The sequence below is a fragment of the Dendropsophus ebraccatus genome, chromosome 4 (assembly GCF_027789765.1).
Source record: "Dendropsophus ebraccatus isolate aDenEbr1 chromosome 4, aDenEbr1.pat, whole genome shotgun sequence".
Lineage (NCBI taxonomy): Eukaryota > Metazoa > Chordata > Amphibia > Anura > Hylidae > Dendropsophus > Dendropsophus ebraccatus.
In genome coordinates, this window is record NC_091457.1 from 92,155,737 (window position 1) to 92,183,049 (window position 27,313).

General features: G+C 44.4%; 1 protein-coding gene across 5 annotated transcripts in view; it reads left to right on the top strand.

Annotated features, from left to right (window-relative positions):
• The first annotated feature begins 532 nt into the window (after positions 1 to 532).
• The window catches only part of FHOD1 (formin homology 2 domain containing 1), a 103,170-nt gene continuing 76,389 nt past the window's right edge, over positions 533 to 27,313 (top strand). For 3 of the 5 annotated variants that reach the window (XM_069966271.1, XM_069966269.1, XM_069966273.1), the window contains exon 1: positions 534 to 1,051. In XM_069966271.1, coding sequence (XP_069822372.1) covers positions 887 to 1,051 — 165 coding nt within the window. In that variant the 5' untranslated portion in view covers positions 534 to 886. Of the gene's footprint in view, positions 1,052 to 27,313 lie in introns of all 5 variants that reach the window. The other 2 variants (XM_069966268.1, XM_069966272.1) reach the window with 1 other exon arrangement.

A 27,313-nucleotide genomic window follows, 5' to 3' on the forward strand; every position in this document is an offset into this window, starting at 1 on the left:
TCTCTCTCTCCTCACTCACACAGTGAGTCTCTCTCTCTCTCCTCACTCACACAGTGACAGTCTCTCTCTCCTCACTCACACAGTGACAGTCTCTCTCTCCTCACTCACACAGTGACAGTCTCTCTCTCCTCACTCACACAGTGACAGTCTCTCTCTCCTCACTCACACAGTGAGTCTCTCTCTCCTCACTCACACAGTGACAGTCTCTCTCTCTCTCCTCACACACACAGTGACAGTCTCTCTCTCTCCTCACACACACAGTGACAGTCTCTCTCTCTCTCCTCACTCACACAGTGACAGTCTCTCTCTCCTCACTCACACAGTGACAGTCTCTCTCTCTCTCTCTCCTCACTCACACAGTGACAGTCTGTCTCTCCTCACTCACACAGTGAGTCTCTCTCTCTCTCCTCACTCACACAGTGACAGTCTCTCTCTCCTCACTCACACAGTGACAGTCTCTCTCTCCTCACTCACACAGTGAGTCTCTCTCTCCTCACTCACACAGTGACAGTCTCTCTCTCTCTCCTCACACACACAGTGACAGTCTCTCTCTCTCTCCTCACACACACAGTGACAGTCTCTGTCTTCAGTCACACTGACAGTCCACCTCCATCTCTCTTTAGTCACAGTCCCTCTCACTCGGTGGCCGTCTCTTTCCCTCCTCGGTCTCGGTTGTGTCTCGCCCCCTGCCGTACCCTCCGTCTATCCGGCCAGTCTCCGTCACGCTGTAGTTTCTCCTTCTTTATAGTCTGCAGTCCCCGCCCATGTGACGCCACAGCCCGGCCCGCCCCGTCCCGGCTCCCGGTGAGCGGCGGACCTAGTCTGCGGGCTGTATGTGTGAGCAGTGACTGGGGAGCCGGGCCAGTGATCGGTCGCAGCCGCCGCCATGGCGTTCATCCCGTGTCGGGTACAGTATCTGGACGACATGGATCCTTTTGTCTGCACTAACTTCCCGGAGCCGCGGAGACCCCCGGTGTATAATTTCCCGGAGACCGCCCCGCTGATCGATCAGCTGCCCGCACTGCACAAACTGCTGGAGGCCCCGATCAAGGTATGGGGGGGACCGGGGGGAGATTGTGGGGGTCACACTGCTGTATTGGTGTGAGATGAGTGTAAGCTCTGTGGGTCACACTGCAGTGTATTAGGTGATGAGATGAGTGTAAGCTCTGTGGGTCACACTGTAGTGTATTAGGTGATGAGATGAGTGTAAGCTCTGTGGGTCACACTGTAGTGTATTGTATGAGATGAGTGTAAGCTCTGTGGGTCACACTGTAGTGTATTGGAGGTGAGATGAGTGTAAGCTCTGTGGGTCACACTGCAGTATTGGAGGTGAGATGAGTGTAAGCTCTGTGGGTCACACTGTAGTGTATTAGGTGATGAGATGAGTGTAAGCTCTGTGGGTCACACTGTAGTGTATTGGAGGTGAGATGAGTGTAAGCTCTGTGGGTCACACTGCAGTGTATTAGGTGATGAGATGAGTGTAAGCTCTGTGGGTCACACTGCAGTATTGGTGTGAGATGAGTGTAAGCTCTGTGGGTCACACTGCAGTATTGGTATGAGATGAGTGTAAGCTCTGTGGGTCACACTGCAGTGTATTAGGTGATGAGATGAGTGTAAGCTCTGTGGGTCACACTGTAGTGTATTAGGTGATGAGATGAGTGTAAGCTCTGTGGGTCACACTGTAGTGTATTGGAGGTGAGATGAGTGTAAGCTCTGTGGGTCACACTGCAGTATTGGTGTGAGATGAGTGTAAGCTCTGTGGGTCACACTGTAGTGTATTGTATGAGATGAGTGTAAGCTCTGTGGGTCACACTGTAGTGTATTGGAGGTGAGATGAGTGTAAGCTCTGTGGGTCACACTGCAGTATTGGTGTGAGATGAGTGTAAGCTCTGTGGGTCACACTGCAGTGTATTAGGTGATGAGATGAGTGTAAGCTCTGTGGGTCACACTGCAGTATTGGTGTGAGATGAGTGTAAGCTCTGTGGGTCACACTGCAGTGTATTTGGTGATGAGATGAGTGTAAGCTCTGTGGGTCACACTGTAGTGTATTAGGTGATGAGATGAGTGTAAGCTCTGTGGGTCACACTGTAGTGTATTGGTAGGAGATGAGTGTAAGCTCTGTGGGTCACACTGTAGTGTATTGGTATGAGATGAGTGTAAGCTCTGTGGGTCACACTGCAGTGTATTAGGTGATGAGATGAGTGTAAGCTCTGTGGGTCACACTGCAGTGTATTAGGTGATGAGATGAGTGTAAGCTCTGTGGGTCACACTGCAGTATTGGTGTGAGATGAGTGTAAGCTCTGTGGGTCACACTGTAGTGTATTGTATGAGATGAGTGTAAGCTCTGTGGGTCTCACTGTATTGTATGAGATGAGTGTAAGCTCTGTGGGTCACACTGCAGTATTGGTATGAGATGAGTGTAAGCTCTGTGGGTCACACTGCAGTATTGGTATGAGATGAGTGTAAGCTCTGTGGGTCACAGTGCAGTATTGGGCGCTGGGATGAGTGTAAGCTCTGTGGGTCACACTGCAGTATTGGTATGAGATGAGTGTAAGCTCTGTGGGTCACACTGCAGTATTGGGCGCTGGGATGAGTGTAAGCTCTGTGGGTCACACTGCAGTATTGGGCACTGGGTTGAGCGTAAGCTACAGATTTAGGGTGACCCTTGTATTATTATTTGGATACCACCATATATTTGTTGGACATCACTACATCTTTTCCCCATGTCTCCAGTCATGCGATGCTGTTTCACACCCTTTGGTTTTGTAGCTTTCTCTCTACAATCCTAGAATTCAGCAGAGATGTCCCCTAACTTCCTCCGTACCTGACGGCCATGCATATCTGCACTGAGCGCCTGTCGCTGCGGTGGGCTACATTACCGTCTGGGTGTATTGTTGTTTGTATTGTGTGGCTTCTCTATGGTGATTGATGTGATGCAAAAGTTGTCACCTATGCTGATGCTCCTGTACTGGGGGGGGAGGGGGATCATCTGGACACCCCAAGTATATACAAGGGATCTTCCTCCTGCACACTAGCCTCTGTCCTGTGGCTCATCCTTGGCATCTTTTCTACTGCAGTAGTTGCTCCACCTCGTTCTAGCCCCCTCAAGGGTTATTTATGGCTCTACAAGTCACTTCTTGAAGCGGTTATGTTTTCCACTAATGCCCCATGGTGACCCTTCCACCTTCAATCCCTATAATAATCCTCTGCTGGCTGTGAAAGCCTCTTGTTACAGTGATCTGCAGACCGACTGTCCCTCTAGCCCTGAAAGTTACCACCCTGTCCTGTGTGGGACAAAATAGAGGGGCTGTGTGGACAGCGTAGAGACTTTTGTACCTCTATGTCTTAAAAGAAGCCAAGGCAGTTGTACACAAGTGGCTTTGCAGGTTCTTTGTGTTGTTATAGCCTTCGCCTTCCTTGCATTTGAATATTTTTTCTAATCCGTTTCACAGCTAATCCTGTGGATGGTAGAACAGGCTCCTGCCAGGTGAAAGGGTTAATCCGTGTGTCTGGGAAGATGTGATCACGCCCTTCTACCATATATGTGTCTATCCCAAATTTAGCTGAAGTAACTGTTGGCAGGCATGGCGCAGTCTGCTGGCGCGGTGGAACATACCTCTCTCCATGACCCGTTTCATCCCTCCTCTCTTCTTTTACTTAGATGCCTATTGACTCCTAAATGGCATAACAGTGTCTGTGAGGAGCAGACCCTGACCCACCTGCACACCGCTGTACAGCCGGGCTACCTTAGTTACTGGCAGTGTTCTCTACAACCAACCGTGGGGTATTGTTAGGAGGATATTTGCTTTGGAGCTGGTTGTAATGTAGAACATTATGTTAATGTCTCAGGAGTGAGGCTGGAGATGCCTGGCTGCTATTTGCTATAGCTGTAAGAGGTTGTCCAGTCTTGGATCAATAAAACCCAATCATTATAAAGCTCCACACTTTTTTATCATACTTTGTTTTATTTTTCAGTCATTTTCTGCTTGCTTTCAGTGAAAGGAAACATTGTTTACATCCAGAGGCTGAAGAGACCTCATACCTCTCATATATTATATTATTATTATTATTAATATTATTATTATTATATTATGTCCAGCCTATATATTATATATTAGTCAGTGACCCATTTACAAAACATTTTGGGGTTCCTTCACCTCCTGTTGTGACGCCTTCAGAAAGGTATTTCATTGTATACCATGGTGTTCCTGCCACTCCACCATAGACCCTATTAGATTAAAGTAGTCTACTTGTGGCTTCAGGTGAATCCAATCATAACATGGGATGCCCCAAAATATTTTTGCTTGCACAGGACTGTCTAGACTGCATACAATTGTAACAAACCATTGAGAAGTATTATGGCTGCTAGGCTTCCCACAGTCACAAATTTTGCATAGTGTTTTTTTGGGCTGTAAAAACACGCAAAAAACTAGTAGCAGTTTTCCCTGCTTTTTGGTGTTCCGTAGGTTGTCTACAGTACACAGACCTGTTTGAAAGTGTCTAATGAAAATCTAGGCACTCACCATTCGAATTTTCTCATAGTATTTATTGCTTCTCACATAAATGATACAGGACGCCTCTCGACTGTCAGGCAGTTGACAAAGGCGTGAGCCAAAACGCGTCCTGTATCATTTATGTTTAAATTTTTAGATGCAATAAATAATACAAGAAAATTCACATGGTGAGTGCCGTGATTTACATAGGATATTCTACGTGGGATTTGCTCCCTGCTGCGTGCACCACCCTAAACGGAGTGCTGAACCTAATTAAGAATTGGATTATCTGTTTGAAAAGTGATCCATGCCACAATTGCGTACCAGAACCTGCTTGTTTTTTGTTTGTTTTTTGCGGCATGGATAGCGACCTCATGACGCCTACGGAACATGTAAACGGGGCCAGTTGAAAGGATGGGTCCATAGTGCCGTCTACAGTTCCGATACTCGTGAATGAGGTTTTTAGCAGCTGGATGTAGAAAGAATGAACCCAGCAAGCAGAGATCTTGAAAATGATGAGCACGTTTTTCAGTTTCTTGCTGCAAACAGCAATGTTCCCATTCACTGACTGTAAAATTAGATCTTTAATAAAGAATTGGAAAACGGTGTATTCAAAAGCCGCAGAACTTACAACTTTAGGAGAATAATTCTTTACCAAAAAAGTCTATGTTCATTAGGATATGTTTCAAGCAGATTTCACTGATCTCTGACAGATAGATAGGAAATCTGTGTTTCTATTCATACAACAGAGATATTGTGTGGAATTGAAATCTGTGGTGGAGAAAAAAAAAAGTGACGGTCATAGAAAGGCAGTGCCGCAGTGTTACCAACAGGAAAAAATGCATATATTTGCACTAGTATATGAAGCCACACTCAAGTACTCATAAGTACAGTTATATGTGGAACATTTCCCGTTCCCCATTAAAATCACAAGTATATTTGGTGTAGCCAAGCGCACATGTGTACAGGAGAGTTGGTAGGGACAGCTGTCATCCGAACTAATGTTTGGTCGATGGCTATCTAATCTCTATGGGCGGCTTAACCTGTTAGAGGCCTCATATAAAGTTTCCAGTGGCCCTGATTTATCGATCTTCCTAAAGCCAAAACTGCCTGGTTTGGCTTATATCGACCAACTCAGGTGTTGTGTCTAAATGAGCTCTGGTAAAATGAAAGCTGAGCTTTAATTGGTTGCTGTTGCAAAACTAGACAGTTTTAATCAGGACCACTTCTGCCATGAGGCGGAATGAGTATTCCGCCTCAGGCGGCAGATTCTGCGTTCCCTGAGGGGACGGCAAAGTCTTCCCTGCTGCTGTTATTTTTGTTAAGTTTAATTTAACAAAAATGACAGTGGCCACAGCCCTGCTGAGCAGCCACTCAACTCTATCCCGGCCGTCCCGCCACCCATGCTCACTGACGTCCACATGTCCCGCAAGGTCCTGTCGTGATGTCACCCGCATCGCTCGCTTCTACTCCTTGGTGAGTACCCAGAGGGCAGGGGTTGCAGCGGGGGGCATTGGTGATCGAGCAGGCGGTTAGATTCTGGCCCGGAAAGGTGGATGGGGGGGGGGGTAGTTAGCATGCTGCAGGGACGGGCATCTGAGGTCCTGTGAAGGGGCGGCTCCCTGAGGTTTGCCTCAGGTGGCAGACAACCTGGAATCGGCCCTAGTTTTAAGGCCATATTACACAGCACGATAATGAGGGAAAAGCGACCTGACCGATCAGTTTAGTGCTTGCATCCCCCTTGTTCCCTGCTCGCTGCCTGTGCTATTACATGTACAGGTAGCGAGCGGGGAACAGCTGGAGGGGCTGCCCAACAATCCCTAAATTGTTTAGGTGGCCCCTTGTAGTCAGCGGTGATCTGATGTCGCTGCTCCCATTACACAGGGCGACACACAGCAGACCATCGCTGACGTGATCAGGATTTTCCAACATGTTGATAGACCGCGATCAGCCAACATCGTCCATGTTGGCTGATCGTGGTCTTTTAACACTATTACACCGAACGATTATTGGCTGGTAATCGGCCAAGTACAGTCGATAATCGTTGGGTGTAATGGGGCCTATAGTTGCAGTTAGATTGATAAATCTGGGTCAGTGTATCTGTTTATATTCAGTATAGATGACAGGGGTGACACATGAAGATCTCTTTGCAGGCTTTCCTATTCCTGTCTGTAGTCCATATACCTGCACCCCCAAGGTGACGTTGACATTGAAGAAATTTTGCAAATTTACCACTGACCTGTTCTTACTTACGTTAACTTTTTGTATAAATTTGGAAAACCTGAGGTGTGCTGGTGTATGTTCTGTCCTTTAGTTGGAGGTGAACTCTAAAATGCAGCTGGATTATGGTGATCTGAAATGGACCTAAATCTGGGATGTTGTGGTATCCTGGTGGTGAGATGTATCATAGAGGTCTTGTTGACTTAAGCGTCATAGCTTCTGTTATTAACATGATAGCTGTGATGGATCCCATTGACTTATGAGTCTGTCAGATTTCCGTAGCGGATCCCATTGACTTATGAGTCTGTCAGATTTCCGTAGCGGACCCCATTGACTTATGTGTCTGTCAGATTTCCGTACAGTCTGGTATGTTACTAGAGGCATCATATCATCTACTACTGGTCTATGATCCGGCAGATATAGCAATGAGTTAAGCACCATACAACCCACCTTGGGGCTTTACCGCAGAACCTGTTTGGTCACACGTGTCGTGGATCTGATTGTTATGCTAATGTCTCAGAAGTAAAGGAAAGTCTGGAATGTATGAGCGTGTGTTATAAGAGGTCGCCGTGACTCATGATGCTTTCTGGTACTACTGAGTAACCGTTCAGTCAGAGGCTCCTTACGGTACATACATTATTGTCTTATTACTCCCTGGCTTCTTTTGATGTTGCTCTCTGGATCCTTCCATCTCCACACCTGGTGCTCAGTTCTTTGTTGTATGAACAATGAGATTGATGTCCTGCAAAGGTATAGACAAATAAAGCCTGTGTTTTCACATTTGCGTTTGGAAATCCCAGCAGCATTTTGCAGCTATTGGTTAAGAAATAGAGGCGTGGTTTTGACCACGTTCTGAACAAATTCTGGACCCAATTGTAGAAACACATTCTTATTCATGGTAATTATAGGGTGCACATAAGCTAATTGGTTAAATGATCAAGCATGATCATGTGACTTGTATGCATAGCTTTTTAATTTGTCATCCGCATGTTAGTTTTATCTAAGATTAAGGCTGCATAACCAAATACTCAGAGACCGTTTCGTTTCCAGTGGATTTGTTATTTTTTTCAGATTTTTTTTTAAAAGAAGTTTTTGCATAACAAATAAGGTAACAACTAGGACCTGTTCACACTATGAAATCAGCACCGAAATTCTGTGCAAACCCCCCTCCCCACGCGTGGACTTAGCACTGAATCCTGTCTTCTATCTGTTTGAATGGGAGGGCTTGCGTGCCTCCACTCTCCGTGCCTATCTGCTCAAAGAATTGACATGTCGATATGTGTCTGCCTGAGGTTCACCGCATTTAAAGCATGAATCTGTAGAATAAATGCCTGTTAGGTATCCCCTTTGTGGGAAAATGTATGCCGTATGTAGTATTTTCAGGGTTATCTCTTGGTATCTGGCAGAGGGCAACACCTTATATGCATATTCCAAAGTATGTTAGTATAGTTTTAGTATCTAGATCTGGGATGTTGTTGGACCATCGGGCTGGACCATTTTTGCATAACCCATGATCTGGAAGTAAGGATTTATATAGCCAGGTGATATGTCCCCTTGTAGAGCTTGGACTTGGTATGCATTTATAGAGAGTGAGATCCCATTCATCAGGTGAAAGCGATGGGAGTAGAGATGAGCAAACCTCCAGCATGCTCGAGTCCATCCGAACTCGAACTTTCGGCATTTGATTAGCGGTGGCTGCTGAAGATGGATAAAGCCCTAAGGCTATGTGAAAAATATGGATATAGTCATTGGCTGTATCCATGTTTTCCAGACAACCTTAGAGCTTTATCCAAGTTCAGGAGCCGCCACTAATCAAATGCTGAACGTTCGGGTTCGGATGGACTCAAACCCGAACCCGGTTCGCTCATCTCTAGATGGGAGCACTAAATTACATAGCTTTGTAAGAAATCATCTCTGTGTTATGTTTATTCGGTGGGAAAGATTTATGAATCCCTTGCTTTGCCCATGTAGAGTAAATTGGATTTTTTTTTATATTGTTATATAAAAGGGAAGTTTTATCCTTGGAAGAACCCCTTTGTGCTGGATTTATTACTCTCTGATGCAATTATAAGGTGAACCCCCTGATTATTGCCCTGTGTAACAGGACCAGGGATCAGCCAACAAATGAGCAAACGTCGCCTGTCTCCTTAACTGTATGCTGAATCCATGCATTGTACAGGTATAAAAATCCATAATTTGACAACAGCACATATCTCCATGAAAACGGGCTGTGGCGCTGAGGATAATAAAATTAATTAGCTACAATCAAGCAATTATTGGTACTGTTGACTATTCCTAATGCTAAGTTTACACAGAGCGATAATTGGCCCGATCGCACGATTAATGATTTGTATTGCTCATCCGCAGCCCGGCCCCACGGTCAACCGCAGCCCCCTGCGCCGCCCCGATCGCCACCCTTGCTGCTCCGATTGCCACCCCGGCCGCTCCGATCGCCACCCGCCCCCACCCCCGCCGCTCCGATCGCCCCCCCCCCTGCCGCCGCCACTCCGATCGCCCCTGCCCCTGCCCCGAGCATACGTTACCTGCTCCGCGTCGCAGGTCTTCGACATCCCCGACTCTGCTCATCAGTGCACTGATTGGCTGAAGAGGGGAGCCGGGAATTTCAAATGGCTCCTCTTCAGCCAATCAGTGCTCCTCTTCAGCACTGATTGGCTGAAGAGGAGCCGTTTGAAATTCCCGACGCCCCTCTTAAGCCAATCAGTGCACTGAAGAGCGGATCCGGGGATGTCGAAGACCTGTGACGCGGAGCAGGTAACGTATGGTCGCGGCGGGGGCGGCGATCGAGTTGGCGCTCCGGGCTGCGAATGAGGGCCGGGAGGTGGGCGGCGCGTGGCCGGACTATCGCGCGACGACTGTTTACACAGAACGATCGGCGAATTTTTTGCCATCGGCGAACGACGATTTATGAACATGTTAAAAGATCAAAATGAACGATTTTTCAATCGTTCGCCACGTTTACACTTACGATTATCGTTCGAATACGATCGTTATCGCGAAAATTCACCCGATAATCGTTTCGTGTAAACGTAGCATAAGGGTCCATTTACACAGAAAGATTATCTGACAGATTATCTGCCAAAGATTTGAAGCCAAAGCCAGGAACAGACTATAAACAGAGATCAGGCTATGAAGAAAAGCCTGAGATTTCTCCTCTTTTCAAATACATTCCTGGCTTTGGCTTCTGTCAAATATTCTTTCTGTGTCAACGGACCCTAACAGAAGGGCCACCTAAGTGGTTCTTAGGGCTGTGTTCCTATATTTGCGTTCAGAATATGTTCCATATGTGGCCAAAGCCACATCCCCGCATTCGGAAAGTATTCTGCAAGCACTGATCAAATTGGTGCTTGCTTCGGGAAAGCTGTCTGCTAGTGGGGAAGTAAAGTCTGCAACTTTCTATATCCAGAGGCAAAAATTCTGTACAGATGTCTCTGTTGCAGATTTTATCATACTTGCCATAAAAATAGCACTGCAGGCTGTGTCTCTTTCTTCACATGAAAACAATGGATACCCAGGCCCTATTTTAAGGTAGTGGGGTCTGCCGGGTGCCGTCTCTATCTGTTGTGTATTGGATATCACAGATCTTTTAAAATCCATTCCTGGCTTTGGCTTCAAATCTTTGGCAGATAATCTGTCAGATAATCTTTCTGTGTAAACCCAGCATTAGACCAGGGATGGGGAAACTGCAGCCTTTCAGCTGTTTACGCGTTTGTGCGTTTTCTCGCTCCTTGGCTCATCGCTGACACTTTTACACAGACCGAATGAGTATTTGCAGCATTGCTTGTTGCCGGCTTGTATAAAAGGGCCCTAATGTTCAAGTCTCTCTGCTGTCACGGACTGCATGATAAGAGTATGTGTATCTTACCACATATATTCCACTGATGTCCCATTCCTCTATAACATGAGTGCACAGTATGGGGTTGGGATCTCCAGTGCTTTCCTCTGGATCACACACTCATGGGCTGACTTAATCCTTGTCTTGGTGCCAGCTCTGATGGGGGAAGGTGAGGCCTGTAATACTGTATAGGCGGTAATGCATCTGTTTTTCCCCTGGCTGTCATGTGGCTGACAATAACTCTGCCTTATCTACCTGTCAGTTGCCGCAGTGCTGTGAGGCTGTCCTGCAGATCCTTTATTCTGGCCTAGCATTGTACCTTATTGGAGTGCAGAAAAGGCGAGGGACAAAAGGCTCCTCTTTGGCTTGATCATGCTCTGCAGTCTTGTGATTTATGTTGATTTGCACGTGAGTCTGCAATAGACACTTGATATCAACCCCCCCCCCCCCTTTCGTTACGGGGATTTTCCAGTTTTATATTAAGGAAGCTTTAGCTTTTTGTTAGGCTGCATTCACACATCTGTATGTTTTGCGGACCTATGGATGGTAATATATCAACATCATGCCGGCAGCGGGGAAACTGTTTTCCGTGGCACTGTAATGACAGAGCTGCGCAGCTTTGTAACAATATCATGCCGGGTAGCGAAGCCATCCAGGACAGGCGTTCACCGTCCATAGGTCCGCAAAATTTGCGAACATGTGAATGCTCCTTACTCTTTGTTTTGAAGAATCTATGCATGCCTTCTGTAAATGGAAACATTACTTACCTAATGATCTAATTGACTTACTGCAGATTGCAGCTGGGGCTTTGTTACAATGTATCAGTGTAGTCAGACCTCAATAAATATCCTAAACTGAAGACTGATACATTGTAGCAACCTACCAGGACAAGAGAGAGATTTGCTGCTGGAGCTATATATTCATTATTCATTAATTGGGGTAGGTCACTGCAGAGGTGCATTGTGGGATTGCGCCCTTTCTATGGTGTATAGAGGTGACATCATTCTTGCTTCATGGCTCCTTTTTGCCGGTATTAGGTCTTCCTTGTCCTCGGCAGCTCTGTAGGAGTCCACGACTCACTTCCTATTGTGACTGTAGAACATCCTGCTCCTCGGCTGCTTGTAACATTTTACTCATTTTTGACGTTTACAAGGAAGATTTGTTTTTTTTTTTCCTTCAGGTTATTGCGTAACTTGAGATCCTCTGAGATTGTATGTTATTTAAGTGATTTCTGGTGCTTCTCCCCACACATTCTTCTTTGGAATTGGCTTTTATTATAGCGGCCTTTGGCTGATAGGACATGCTGGGAATTGTAGTTTCATGCCATTTAAAGAAGATGTTTCAGATCCACTGACTTACCATAGGAAGGGTAGCTGGTTATCAGGTTGAAATGGTTGTTGAGCCATGCTGGGAGTTGTATTTTGACTGAGGCAGCCAAGTGCCTGAGTCAGTACAGGAAGCCTGCTCTCTGACTGTGGCAGCCAAGTGCTAATTTTACCTTCAATGCATCTTTAGTAAACTCAGTTTATAGGTACATTCTGGATTTGGGGCCAGCCTTAGGGTAGATGGCACCCTGTGCAGAATTGGCATCCCCCACCCGAACACAGCATTATCAGAATCAGGGCTCCACACACAGTATTATGTCCTCAAAGTGCCCACACATAGTATCAAGAGCTCCAATACAATTATCTTATAACACTGTTCCCACCATACAGTAATTACATATTGCTTCCATACTGCTCAAAACAAAACAGAAAGATTTTACCAATGGTATCAGTACATAATACCTAAATAATACCACCACACCATGACCACTATCACTGCAGACCCTGTAAGAGAGTACAGTAATTTCCAGTGACTCATAGCAAGGGCCTTTTCTGATCACTTTTTCTTTTTTTTTCCATTCTGCCCAGGACATCTTTAAAAGGGTACTCCGGCCCGGTGGTATTATTCAGTAATGGATGGGGATGGGGTTGTTATGGACGGTGAAGGTCACCCACCTACCCGTTCCTGCGCCGGGTCCCGGATCGCGCTGCCCAGTACACCCGTCCCGCTGCCGCTTCCTGGTGTGAGCTGTCGCATGAGACGTGACGTCTCAAGGCAGTTCAGCCATTCTGCGGCCGTAGCAAAGCCCCACCTCGGCCGCTGAATGGCTTAGCTGACTTGAGACGTCACGTCTCATGCGGCAGCTCACACCAGAAGGCAGCTGCGGGACGGGTATACCGGGCGGCGTGATCCGGGACCTGGCACTGGAACAGGGTAGGTAAGTGACCTCCGCCGTCCATAACCACCCCATCCCCGTCCATAACAGAAAATTACCCCCGGGCCGGAGTACCCCTTTAAGCCTTCTCTTTGCTGTGAATCCTCTCTCCAGACACATGTGCAGTCCCCATATGGTATCAGGCCCCTTGTGTGCAGCCCCCTTATAGTGTCAGGCCCCTTGTGTGCAGTCCCAATATAGTATCAGGCCCCTTGTGTGCAGCCACCATACAGTGTGCAGCCCCAGTAGTATAGATCTCCTGCCTGCTGCCCCCATAGTGAGAGTAAAACAAAACAAAAAACACCTACTCACCCTCTCACATGCTCCCCACAGCTCTTCTCTCTGTGAGTCCCAAGTGATCTCCTAGCTTCCGGTGCTGGCACCCGGAGTGCCCAGGTTTGGGCATTCTTTCTAGGAGTGCGTTTGTGCAAGTATGTGTATGCACATGTGGCTGAAGAACCGCCTGCCCCAGAGCGGCCTCTTGTAACTGCTGGCTGGAGTCACAAGAGTGAGTGAGTGCAAGGAGCCAATGGCTTCTCACTGTGTCAGTCAGGGTGCCCTATTAAACTTTAATCACGTCATTAGACATACTTATAGTTAAAGGGGTCGACGTAGCTCCGACACCTGCCAGGGTTCGCCGTGTGCTGGCACCCCCTTTTGACTGAATGCAAGGCTGCCCCTGTCTGGATTAACAGGATATTATCTGTGTATAGTGCATTAGGCCTGCATTGGTTAGACTGAATTTGATCACATGCGGAAATCAGGTCTGGGGATCTGTTTGTTGTACCTTTGGGGTAAAGGGTTGCTATCTATGTCCATTAGTCTGTAATTTCCAGGAATATGGCACTTCATCATCTTTTCCAGCAATTTTACATTGTTAAAATTTTTTGTATATGTATTTACACAATTTTTATTACAACTGTTCTGCTGGAAACAAGTAATACAGTAGTGCCTTGGATTACGAGCATAACTCGTTCCGGGACTGTGCTTGTAATCCAAATCCATTCTTAAACCAAAGCAAATTTTCTGCTAATATGCAAACAATTGGTTCTACACCCCAAAAATAATGATTTTTTTATTCTGAATAACATGTAAAACAGATGAAACAAACATTCAGAAACAGCAGAATATGTGATATTATGAGTAACTAAGTACAGTAGTGGAGAGGATGGGAAACACAAGGGCTGACAGACTGCAGGGAGCATGAAGGAATGAGCAGGACATGTGTGGGCACATACATGCAGCACTCTCTGTCTGGGGAGAGAGGGGTTACAGCTATGGAGAGATTACCTCCACAGTCCTCTCCCCTGATGCAAGCCCCAGCCTGGAGTGGATCTGCTATGATTTGGAAGGTGAGGGAGACTTCCTGGGCCAGAGTACAGGGCTGTAGACCACCCTGTGCAGGCCATGCCCCCCCCCCCCCACACACACACACACACACTCGCCCTCCCACCCAGTACAGAGAGCTCTTAAACCATAGCAATGCTCTTAAACCAAGTCATAATTTTGAAAAACTGTGAGCTGTTAAACCAAAACGCTCTTAAACCAAGGTACCACTGTATTTATATTATGTGTTGGCCGCCATTAGGATTTACTTGCAGTAATTAGTGCCATTAGGGGAGTCCTGCGGGTTGTGGTCACTGTCTGATGATACATTCTGCTTATGTATCTTCAGAAGGTTTACATTTTTTTCACATCATCATTTAGGCATTTCGTAATCTATGTTGCTCACTTTACAGTGAAGCAATCACTTTGATCGTGTGCAAATTGGAAAGAGACTCAAAGCATGTTTCTTCTGTTACTATGCAGATTCGCCGTAGATTTTGCATCTGGATTTGTGGACAGAAAATCTGCAGGAAAGCAGAATAACAGCAGTGCCAACAGAGTGGATGAAAAGTTTTTACATTGTAGAAGTTTTCTGCAAGTAAATTGATTAGATGTGAGACTTGTCAAAAGATTTGATCAGTGGGACTGGCTTGTGCAGGCCCTAACCGGTTATTAGTTAGTTCTCGGCTTATGGCCCTTTTACACGGAGTGATTATCATTCAAATCTATGCAATAATGATCACATTTGAGCGATAATCGGCTCGTGTAAATACAGCTAACGATTAAACGATGAGCAAGGAACTGTTCATCTTGGTCTTTTAACATGTTCTCAAATCATCGCTGGTCCCTTGCTGATAATTTGCAGATCGCTTCGTCTAAACAGTCTTTCTCAGATTCACCTTAGTGTGCGAGATGGCCTTAAGTGATCTTAAAATGATCGTAAAAAAGATTTTTTTTCAAAGGATTTATCTCATCTAAACTCTGATCAGCATAAAAAAAGAAATTGACGCTTCGTCAAAATCATTAAACAAGCGATTGATTTATCGCTTTGTGTAAAAGGACCATCAGTGCTTCACTACCTCTCTGTGATCAGTTTCCTGATTGCAGTGAGCAGGTGAGGGAAGCGTATAGCTGACTGATCCAAACTTATGACGTGTCAACATGTTTCTAAAGTGTCAGGGACACTTTTAAGACTATGTTCACACATAGTATGTCCATCAATCTTTTTTCAACCAAAATCAGGAGTGGAACTGACAGAGCAAAATTATAATGGAAAATTTTCAGTTTCTTTGTTTTCAACCCAATTCTGGTTTTGGTTGAAAAAATACTGACAGAAATACTTTGTGTGAACATAGCCTAATGTTGTATTTTTATTGGTATAATGTTTTCATATGTTCATGCCAGGAGTTCAAACTGCAGTGGGTTTTAGTCCGGAGACCCACTGCAATTGCGAGTTATATCTGGGGAAGCATGTGGGAGCATGCTTCACTCCCCAGCTAGTTGCCTGGTCTGACTGATTCACTTTTCCCAGGTATAGGACTGATCCAGTGTGATCTCAACTTTTGACACCTCTAGTCAATATGTCAGAAATTTGTATAAAAAACACTTCACTGGCCTTTGGACAGAACAGCAGAGCTCACATTAAACAAAGAACTGCAACAATACTGTGAATGTGGGAACACAGCCTTAGGCCTCATTCACACCTTCGCTAAATTTGTCTGCAATATAACCCATTGGGTTCAATAGAACTCCATAGGATCCGGAGATTTTTGCAGATCCACAAACTGTAACATCACTGTTTAAGCTCCTCCTAGCAGCAAAATGAACCAGTATTAGTCGAGCCAAAATGACTACCAGGAGCCAAACTTTTTTAGGGGTGGGGAAAGCTAGTACATATTTTATTAACTAGCACTTTACACATTTATACGGATGTGCATTACAGACCTTTTTCTTTGCAGATTGCGGACTCAAAACATAGTCTTCAAAAACATACGTGTGTGTGAATGAAGCCTTATACTCACACACCTTGTGTGTAATGGATTCCAAAAGAAAATAGAGGTAGAAGTAGCATCTGTTCTTTTTATTACCTAAATCATTATGATTCACAACTGGTTTTGGCTTCAAAAGCTGCTACAAAACTGCATAGCGCAGCCTGACAGCAATTCCCTAAGGCTGTGTTCACATATGACATCTGATGTGTTTTTGCTGCAATGTTGGCAACATTTCTAATTTTCGTGATTTCACCTGGTTTGTATCAAAATCACAACAAATCAGATATGTGACCCCAGCCTTGTATGCATATTACCTGCATTAGTGCCTTTTTATGTTTAATTGATCAGACAAGTGACCCTTTGTGTTAACGGTCGAGGCTAAAACCATGTCCTGACCATATCCAGCAGTCCCAGCTGCATGGCCTGTCAGTGGAGTAGCTGTCATGTGATGAGCCATGCATCTGCTTTAGAAGGCAGGGTCATACACTAATGTAGCCTAAACTACATTACTGTTTACAAAAAAGTAAGCAGGAAATTATGAGGAAATGAAATACAAAGGGAGAATTTAAGGAAAAATGCGCTAGTAATTTAAACCATTAGATGTTGCGGTCAAGCAGTTGACAATCTTGGTGCCGTTTCTCCTCTGTGGGGGGCTAGAGCCCCTTTGTTCATTGTTCTGATCACATGGTGTCCAGTGCCATATGACTATGACTACTAATAGCCAAGTTTTGTCTCATTGGACCACATGTCAGTGCAGTGGCCAGCACCTGGCTGCCGCTGTCGTGAAGCACTGGGCCCAAGTCATTACTCGGTGTTGCTCCCTGTAAAATTGAACTGTTAGTATATTGTGTAAGGGCCCTATTACACCAACAGATATCTGACAGATTATTGAAGCCAAAGCCAGGAATAGATTAGAAAAGAGGAGAAATGTAGTCTTTATGACTTGATCTCCGTTTATAGTCTGTTCCTGACTTTGGTTGCAAAAATCTGTCAGATATCTGTTGGTGTAATAGGGCCCTAACTTATAGACAGTCATGTAAACCTAGGCTAGGTCTTGAATTCATATTGTGGTGAGTAGTAGATTGCATTGTCCTGCCGGGGTGAGATTACAGCGTGCCCCCTTATCCTAGGGCCTCTCTGTGCTATCTGTTCCTTCACACCAGCTCGGACTGTACACTTCTTATGCATGATTGCTTCCATACAGAGACCTTATCTCTGCCCTGGCTCCTGCATGTTTACTGCCTATTAATATGAACATCTCATTGTTCTTCTCACAGTATTGCAGTGCCTATACCCAGGGAGGATTGCAATGTCCTCATAGCTTGTCACTTTAAAAGCTGGAGCTGCTGCAATCTTCATTGTCATTGATTCACACAGGAATAACTCCTAGGATGATACCCCACTTGTCTGTCCTAGTGACAACTGCCCTTCCAGACATAAACCCTGTGGTAATGTTGGGTTAAAAATTCATCCCATGTTAAAAAAAAAAAAAAAACAACATATAGTCCCACACTTGCGCTCTCTCTCTCTCTCTCTCTCTCTCTCTCTCTCTCTGTTATATATAATCAAAAGCATGTTGACATGACCCCTATTCCCCTATCACTCCCCTCCCCTTGCTCTGACACAATTTTGTTCATAACCTGCAGAGGCTAATCTCTATGATCATCCTGAGCCTTCTGGTTCATAAATGGAATGACAAAGCTGACGTGTAATGTGACATTTTTACAGACAGAAGGATACATTCACATGTACGCTAATCTGCTGCTGTTCCATTTTACTATCTATATTATAACCCTGAAATCTAGTAGTTTTCATTCCCACCACTAGGCCTAAAACCAAACTGAGTTGTGTCTCTGATGTTAAGCAGGAGGCTGGTGTAAACTGATAGTGGAAGCTCACAGCTCAGCCTCCCCCTTCCTGTAGATTGACAGTAATGTTTCCCATTCATGTCAATGTGGTAGGTCCTGTACTTTGTCATCTATGTCCATGACAAGATGGCTGTCCCATAATATCATCACAATAACAAAAAAAATTGTCAGAAAACAGAAACAGATTAGACAACACTCACATTTCTGTATGCAACTAAACAGTAAAAAAAAAATGTCCGGCTTCTCAAGAGTGAATGTGAATATGTCCTTGATATGGATGTGTAACACAGACGTATTTTAGATAAAATATTTGCAGTAATCCATCCATATATAGTAAATACAGATAGTGGTCTTTATAGACAGGAAATTGAAGTAGAGGGATAAAAATACTGATGAAATAGTGGTGCAATATGGATTAAACAAGGATCTGTATTGTAAATGACTCTCCATAGACTTCAGTGGGCGTATTTCTTTCACAGAACAGATGAAAGTAGCACATGCTGCGGTTTTAATGTATGTGCCTATTTACATGCCTATCTGGTCTGGTCATTGATGGTGATACGGACACAGAACTCTGCCTGTTCTACACTTGTGTGAACCTGGTCTTCCTTGAGAGATCTGGCTGTGCAGGTCTTCCTATGTAGCTCACCTTTAATGGTGTACTTAATCTCCCAGGAATGCTAATCACTTCTGTTTTTTAACTCTTTAGGCTGGGTTCACACACAGCATATTTCAGGCAGTATTTGGTCCTCATGTCAGGTCCTCATAGCAACCAAAACCAGGAGTGGATTGAAAACACAGAAAGGATCTGTTCACACAATGTTGAAAGTGAGTGGATGGCCGCCATTTAATGGCAAATATTTGCTGTTATCTTAAAACAACAGCTGTTATATTGAAATAATGGCAGTTATTTACCGTTATATGGCGGCCATCCACTCAATTTAAACTGTGTGTGAACAGATCATTTCTGTTGTTTTTCATCCACTCCTGGTTGAGGTTGCAATGAGGACCAAATACTGCCTGAAATATACTGTGTGTGAACCCAGCCTTAGTATGTAGAGGGACTTGATTGCAGATGAGGGAAGGAGAGGTGGTGCGTAAGATGATGCATATAAAAATGACAACTTTTTTTTGGAATGTAATGGACATTTTTTTGTTTGGTTTAAGCCCATTTAAGAAGATTAGAATGATCAGTGCCATAGTTGCCAACCAGAGAAAAACTAAGCGGTGTAGACACTGTCTCATTTTGCCAGTTGGCCTTACAGGTCCATATCTTTGTAATAAGTCTTTACCATTTGTGCTTTTACTGATCTTTTCCTGCCTGCCGGCTAGTTGCTGCAGAGGGATCCTATTGTGGCTGTCATTCTAGTCTGCTTCTGCCACTCTTAGCTCATTCTATAGTGCAGAATCACAAATTATTGGATCCACTACCCCATTACTGTTTTTAAATATTTCTACTGATATATAATAAGATGACAACAGGGTTGGTTGGTTACAACCGCATGCTGTACTTATAGACGGACTGTCATTTCTCTGGCTTCTTACAGGTAGGTGCTGCAACTTTGACATTCTTTACAATTATGAGAGGTGACTTTGCATAACCCCACATCCTCCTAACAATGCTGAGAACCTAACCCTCCAGCAAGGTATTGGATTGTTACTGGGAGAGGTCAGGGGTTGTGTTTGACTCCCCCTCGGCGCTAACTGACTGCATGCTGCTCCTGTTTCTTGTGCTGTGTTACTGTTTGTTGTCATTCTGAACTATTGACGTCATATGATCCCTGTATTGCTTTTGTCTTTAGTATTCTCATGTGTAATGTTTTGCACTTACCAGGATGAGTTGACTTGAGTTAAATGAATGCACCCACTTTTACATATATGGTGGGGTGCTCGATAAAGGATCTGTTGTCATTGTCAGGTAGAATATGTTTATTTGGGCGTGTGTCTTTCCCCCCCCCCCCCCCCCCCCACAGTACTATGTTACTGTGTAGTCATCCCCGACACAGGACTGTAACATAACAGGGATTGAAAAGCTGAGCTGTCAGCCACACTGCAGAACTACAGCACCTTCATGGGAAAGCTGTTTAGCAGTGTAAGACGTAAAGGCATGATATAATACATTTGTATGCTCTTAGTGGACCCTTTTTTATTAGGCCTAACAGCTGTGCATATATATCAAACGTGTAGCATCTAAGCTTGTGGATGAAGAAGTACCACAAATAGAGTAATGGGGGGGGGGAGCAGTATCACTCTAAAGGGAATACAGTCAGCAGTATTTGCTGTTAAGAGGTGCAGACATAATTGGATAGCTGTTAGGGTATAGGGCTGTTTTCTTTTTAGCTAACTATAGAGGTGGAGCGGAGCTGCTTAAGTGCCATAGCCTGGCATGCCTCCTCACTTACCTTTACCCCCTCTCCATGATTGACATTCAGAGCTTTGTACTAGTGTATCAGTCAAGGAAGACCAGAAGGTGAGGAGGCATGCCAGGCTATGGCACTTGAGCAACTCAGCTCCGCCTTCTTGACATTTGGCTGAGAAATAAAGAGTTGATTTAACAAACTGTCAGGACAAGAGGGAGAGTTTTATTGTTCATCAAACCACAGCAGGGAAGGGGAGGCACCTTGTACCCCTACTTAGTGTATAGAGCAGGGATTTCCGTCATAATGACAGAAATCCCCACTCTAAATGACTGTGGGGAACACCCATTTAGAGTGGGTATTCCCATCATATTGTTCAACCAAGTAGTCACGCACTATAATACTTATGAGCACCCTCCACACTTCCAAACTCCACCAGTCCGGTAAAGCAATCCAATATACACGATAAATGTGAAGGAAAAGTGATTCTCTCACCAAACAGCCGCAATCTTCGGGTAATGAAACCCACTGTACTCCAATGCTATGCGCATGAGGAAGGAGGAGTCTGTATCCTCCGAAACGTCCGCGAGGAGGACGTAGTTGGGCGTCCGGATGTGAGAGACACATCAGCTGTGAGCATGTTATGTTTTGTATGCTGCATCTATCTATACAAGAAAATAAAAAAAGAATTTTGAAGTCAAGTCGACTCTGTGAGTATAAGTGCTCCATAGCATTGGAGTACAGTGGGTTTCATTACCCGAAGATTGCGGCTGTTTGGTGAGAGAATCACTTTTCCTTCACATTTATCGTGTATATTGTATTCCCATCATATTGACGGAAATCCTTGCTCCTTTACAGTGTGTTCCCTGGCCACAGTGGAGGCAGAGAGAGAGGCAGGAGCGGACGGCTGTTTGAACTTGCCATGCCGGCCTTGCTTCTCCCCTCTGCGGGGAACAACTCCTCCAGCCTGCCCCAGGTGTTGGCATCTATTTTCAGACCTGCCGGTGCCGTGCTTCTCAGGGCCACCTGGAAAGGGGTCTAGAGAGCTGGGGCAGGCTGGAGGAGCTATTCCGTGCAGTGGGGAGTGACAGGTTCAGCTTCCCGCTCCTGCCTCTCTCTGCCTCCGCTGTAGGGAACACCCATTTAGAGCAGGGATTCCCCTCATTATGAGGGGAATACCCACTCCTGTGACCTTGGTGTTCCTGAACACCTCATTAACTATCAGCTGAACAATAGTTCTGCTGACCAATAGTTCAGCTGACCGTTATTTCCCCTGATTTTGTTCGGATGATAATAATTTTTATTTATATAGCGCCTGCAGATTCCGCAGCACTTTACAGTTCTGGGGGATACATACATAGATAAAAATCAGACATTACAGAGATATACATATAATTATCCATCCATGAGGAGTGAAGGCCCTGCTCACGTGCATGAGCTTACAGAATATTAAAAGGAGGTACCGAACAATGTTTGAGTACTGAAGAAAACTTCAGGGTGAATTGTTCAGGAAACGAGGTATTACTGTACTGTGCATTATATATATGGATATAAATACAATTGTCAGTAAATCCATTTATATGTTAAAACTGTGAATGTTTCCCCCCCCCCCAAATAAAAACATGAAATGGATCTGTAGAATGATTTTAGGCCTGAAATAATGATCATGTTCTCTATTTCAGGCTGTATTTATCCAAGTATGGCCGTATTTTGCCCTTATTTTAATGTTGTGTGAACATGGCTTATACATATCCTTTCCAGATATCATCACACAACAAAACATTACTGGCAAGCTCTAGTAGGGTCTGTTTATGACAAGCTCTAGTACAATCTGTAACTGCAGCACATATTATACCTTAGAAATCTATAGGAGCTTCTGTAATTTTTACAGATGTAACGTCCACAAATCTGTAAAAAAAAAAATATGCGCAAGTAATCATTTAAAGCATTCTCACTTATTTAACTATCACCTCCGTTTTTTGCTGATTGCCAAAAAAATACGGATTACGAATGCATTACTGACAGATTTTTTTGCAGATGGCGACTATTGCAGACATCGTATATACTCCTGAAAAACTACTGAACGTGTCAATGTATACAGTTGTCACAGATCATTTGATCTTTGCTTGCTGTCTGGGAATGAGAATATACTTTTCCCATTCTCAGACAGCAAGCAAAGATCTTGAAGATGAAGCGAAAGCACAAAGTTGCAGAACTTTCCATCATGCAGTGCCATAGATCTTGATGATGCTGATATCTGCTGGTGTAAGGACATCTTCCGTTTTATACAGTGGTCTCTGTGTCCCTTAGGAATGTGTTTTTGTTGTTTTGCTTGTCTTATATTTATTTTGGTCCGATCTGCTCCCTCCCCCTCCAAAGCATGTGAAGTCCGACCCAGTGTCTCATCTTCCCCTTCTCTGAGCATATTAGTCATCTGCTGTGTTTGCAGCATTGCTCGCTCTGGGCAGCCACATCTGGTATAGGTTATGGGCTTTTTCCCCCCTCTGGAAGTTCCCATTTTTAGTTGCTCTCTGGCATGGAGAGAACTTTTTGAGAGCAGATTCTGGCATCTGAATTTTGAGGATAGGGTCCCTGGCGCGGTGACATAATTGGGAAATCACAGCAAGAAATCTTAGTTTTATCTTGGCAGGAAAACAATGGCCCGGCAGCGCCTGAAAAGGATTCCTACATCCCTACTTCCAAGGTCCAAACAAATCCAAGTACATGACTTATCAATATATTTTTAGTTAATATTTCTTACTGGAAAATTACCCAGCTGTCCTAGAACCCTCAATGGCACATATGCCTTTTTATTATTCAGCAATACAACCTGATCTGTTATCGCTACGTAAAAAGGACAATTTGACACCTAGAATGCTGTCATGGCAGTAATGTTGCCTGTCATCCAGCTTTAACAGAAAATACAACCATTCTGGCCGCCATGACAACTTGGACAAGGGAAGCCATGTAAGCTAACCAATATCCAGTTTCTCCAACATCCTAAAGATTCTAGTCTTTGTTGTATCCATATGTGGTAATTCTGTATAACAGCAAGTATTGCTGCCTTGATGTCACCCTGCTTTCCCCAGATCCTGAGTAATAAATCAGCCCAGCCATAAAGAACCATGTGGCACCTCCTGCAATATATATAATGGTGTCTATAATGTTGATCACCCAGCTGTCCCAGATGCAGAGAAAGACTAAACCTTTTATAAGATTTACATAAAAGGCTGAGCCAGTCAGGGCCTTGTATCCAATGCTCTGTACATGTTCGTATAGTGTTGGATTGCATTTATTGCCTCACCATGCTCTCTGGACTCTGGTTGCAGGGTTTGGCATTGCTGATCATATCAATCAGAGATAATGGCTGCTTTGTTTAGCATTTGGCGTCAATACAAAATATTTTTTTGAATATTGGTAATAAAAAGCTGCTCATACCTGAGAGTGACAATCTTCGGATTACCACTCCCCGCGACTGGAGGATAGCTGGTGAAAGGGGTCAGAGGTTAGAAGATCCTGCTATTATATCCGCCCTTGTGATGGAAGCCTTAGTGCCAGCTACACCACACCTGCAGAGCACATAGAAGCACCTGTTGTATGGAGGGGTGCATGGTTCCAGTAGCCCCAATACAGTTGGCCATTGTGCTATATATTTCATACACATGGAAGACGCTAAAGTATCCATTTTATAGAAATCCTATTTGCTTGCTGCCTTCCCTCTTTTTCCAGGGCCGTGTATGTTTTTCAGATTATAGCAGTATGCAGAGTGAATCATAGCAGCCCCAGGCTTTTACATTGCTCTGATTATTACATGTCATGGACACATCCTCTCTAGGTGAACTTTGTATTAAAGGTTCAGTCGCGTGCTCTGTAATTTCTCTTGTCTAGCTTTGTCAAGTGTGAACAGTAAAGAGGGATTGAAAGGGGCTGCAGACAGCAGGATTAAGCTGAGCAAATAGTGCTGTCTCCTTAAGAAGTTCCTGTTCTCCACTCTGGTGTCTGAGTTTCCGCCAGCCTGTAAATGATTGATTTGCGCTATCTGGAGGGGCCAAATACACATCCTTGTCTATTATACGTGTTTATAATGTCTGCAGTGTATCTGGTGTAATAAGTAATGGAGGGCCGGGCTATCAGCTACCATTTGCCTTGTGCCGCATTCCCAGCATTCCTGGGGCTAAGGTGTGTAGAAAATTATTTATTGTCACCACATAAGTGTGTTCTCATTGGCCAAGAAGCCACTTTGTTGTGTTGCGTCAGTGGCGTTCATCTGTGTAGAAAGGGTTTGTGTGGTTTCCCCTGGCAACCGTTCAGTGACCACTGGGTAATATCTATAAAGACTAACGAAAGAGGGAGGAGTCATGACAACTGCTCCTCTATGTTTTCTTAAAGGGTGCTTGCCAAAGGATCTGTGTCTGTAGTTAAAAGGGTTAATCCAGCAAAAATATTTTTCTTTCAAATCAACTGATGTCAGAAAGTTATATAGATTTGTAATATACTTCTATTAAAAAATCTCAATTCTTCCCATACTTATTAACTGCTGTATGTCATGCAGGAAATGTTTTATTTTCAGTCTGACACAGTGCTCTGCTGACATCTCTATATGAATCCCGATAGGAAACCTCTCTTGCTCTGGACCGTCGCTGTCTCGGCCAGAAATGTCAGCAGAGAGCACTGTGTCAGACTGAAAATAAAACATTTCCTGCATGACATACAGCGGCTGATAAGTATGGGAAGACTTGAGATTTTTAATAGAAGTAAATTACAAATCTATATAAGTTTTTGACACCAGTTGATTTGAAAGAAAAAGATTTTCGCTGGACAACCCCTTTTAAGGTAGAAATAAAATGCAAATTTGCTTTTATCTTTAGTGACACCTTTAAGAAACCATTTAACAGTAAAGAAAAATAATTTGTACTAGGCAATAGGGTGCAAAACAATAGATACAAAATCACTGCATATACTACACAGTGGATGAAGTTGTCTAATTAGGGCTCTGATCACTGTGTATTGCTTTGGCAGACAGCTGATCAGTGGGGTAACAGGGGTTGGCAATCCAAACGATCAGATACTGCTCAATTCAAGACAAAAATCCCAGAAGACCACTTTAATGCATGTACTTCTTACACCTCTCAGATCTCAAGTCTTCCAGTACTTATCAGATGCTATATGCCCTACAGGAAGTACTGTTGTCTGTCTAGTCTGACACTTTCTGCAGGACATACAGCATCTGATAGGTACTGGAAGACTGGAGATTTATTAATAGTAGTAAATTACAAATCTATATAACTTTCTTAAACTAGTTAATTTAAAGGATCCCCCCTTTGCTGGAAACCCCCCTTTTAATGTGAATTCTCTTGAATAAATGCAAGCCATAACAACTCATAAAGAATGAATACAACACAGGGAATGTTTTGTTACAATTGCATCCAGTCTTTGCTGCTAAGTTTTACAGATGCAACACAAAGTTCCCTCCTGCCTGACACTCTATCTTATAGACAGCCAATTTCATCAGTGGTTCATCCATGAAACCTGCAGGAAACAGCTGATATGGCCAACTCTTAATGTCCTCTACCTATGCACTAAATCCCCTGCTTTGTGATCAGGACTAGATAAATACTTAGGCTAGGTTCACACTGCGTTTTCAGCATCCGTTTAACGCATCCGTTTTTTGCAAAAAACGCATGAAAAACGGATTGCAAAAAACGGATTCATTTGTGTGCATCCGTTTTTCCATTGACTTCCATTATAAAAAAAACGGATCCGTTTTTTTTGGCGGACCAAAACGGACCAAAAAACGTTGCTGACCCTATTTTTCTGGACGTTAAAAAAAACGGATCCGTTAAACGGATGCTGAAAACGCAGTGTGAACCTAGCCTTACTGATACTTTGTCTTTCTTCTCAATACATTGGGATTCTTATAGTTTAGTTAAACATGTCATTCCGTTTTCTCAGGTTGTAGGTAATTCTATACTGTATTATTAAAAGCTTGATGATTGCCAGTATGGCCACCAATATAACCTCACCATAGTGCAGGCATGTCCAAACTGTTTTCGAAGAGTGCCAAATTTGATGAAGTGAACATGTGCGGGGGCCGACCATTTTGCTTGACATTCTTTGGACCATTAAAATGAATGCAAATAAACTTTTTTTTACAAAGTTTATTGAAAACAGCATACTTTTTATACTTAAAAAATCCCGGGGCACACCACCAACCAAAATGGCACAAAATGACACTAAAACAGTACATATTATACATATAGTTAATAATATAGATTCTAAATGTATTTATACTCACTCAGTGTGAAACCTGGGCCTGTTTCGATTAAACACAAAAGGGATATCCCTGTTTCTCTCCCCCATCCCCATGTTTCTCTCCCCCCTCCCCATGTGTTTCTCTCCCCCCCTGCTTCTCCCCCATCCCCATGTTTCTCTCCCCCCTGCTTCTCCCCCATCCCCATGTTTCTCTCCCCCCTGCTTCTCCCCCATCCCCATGTTTCTCTCCCCCCTGCTTCTCCCTCCTCCCCATGTTTCTCTCCCCTCTGCTTCTCCCCCATCCCCATGTTTCTCTCCCCCCTGCTTCTCCCCCATCCCCATGTTTCTCTCCCCCCTGCTTCTCCCCCATCCCCATGTTTCTCTCCCCCCTGCTTCTCCCTCCTCCCCATGTTTCTCTCCCCCCTGCTTCTCCCCCATCCTCATGTTTCTCTCCCCCCTGCTTCTCCCCCATCCTCATGTTTCTCTTTCCCCTGCTTCTCCCCCATCCCCATGTTTCTCTCCCCCCTGCTTCTCCCCCATCCCCATGTTTCTCTCCCCCCTGCTTCTCCCCCATCCCCATGTTTCTCTCCCCCCTGCTTCTCCACCATCCCCATGTTTCTCTCCCCCCTGCTTCTCCACCATCCCCATGTTTCTCTCCCCCTGCTTCTCCCCCATCCCCATGTTTCTCTCCCT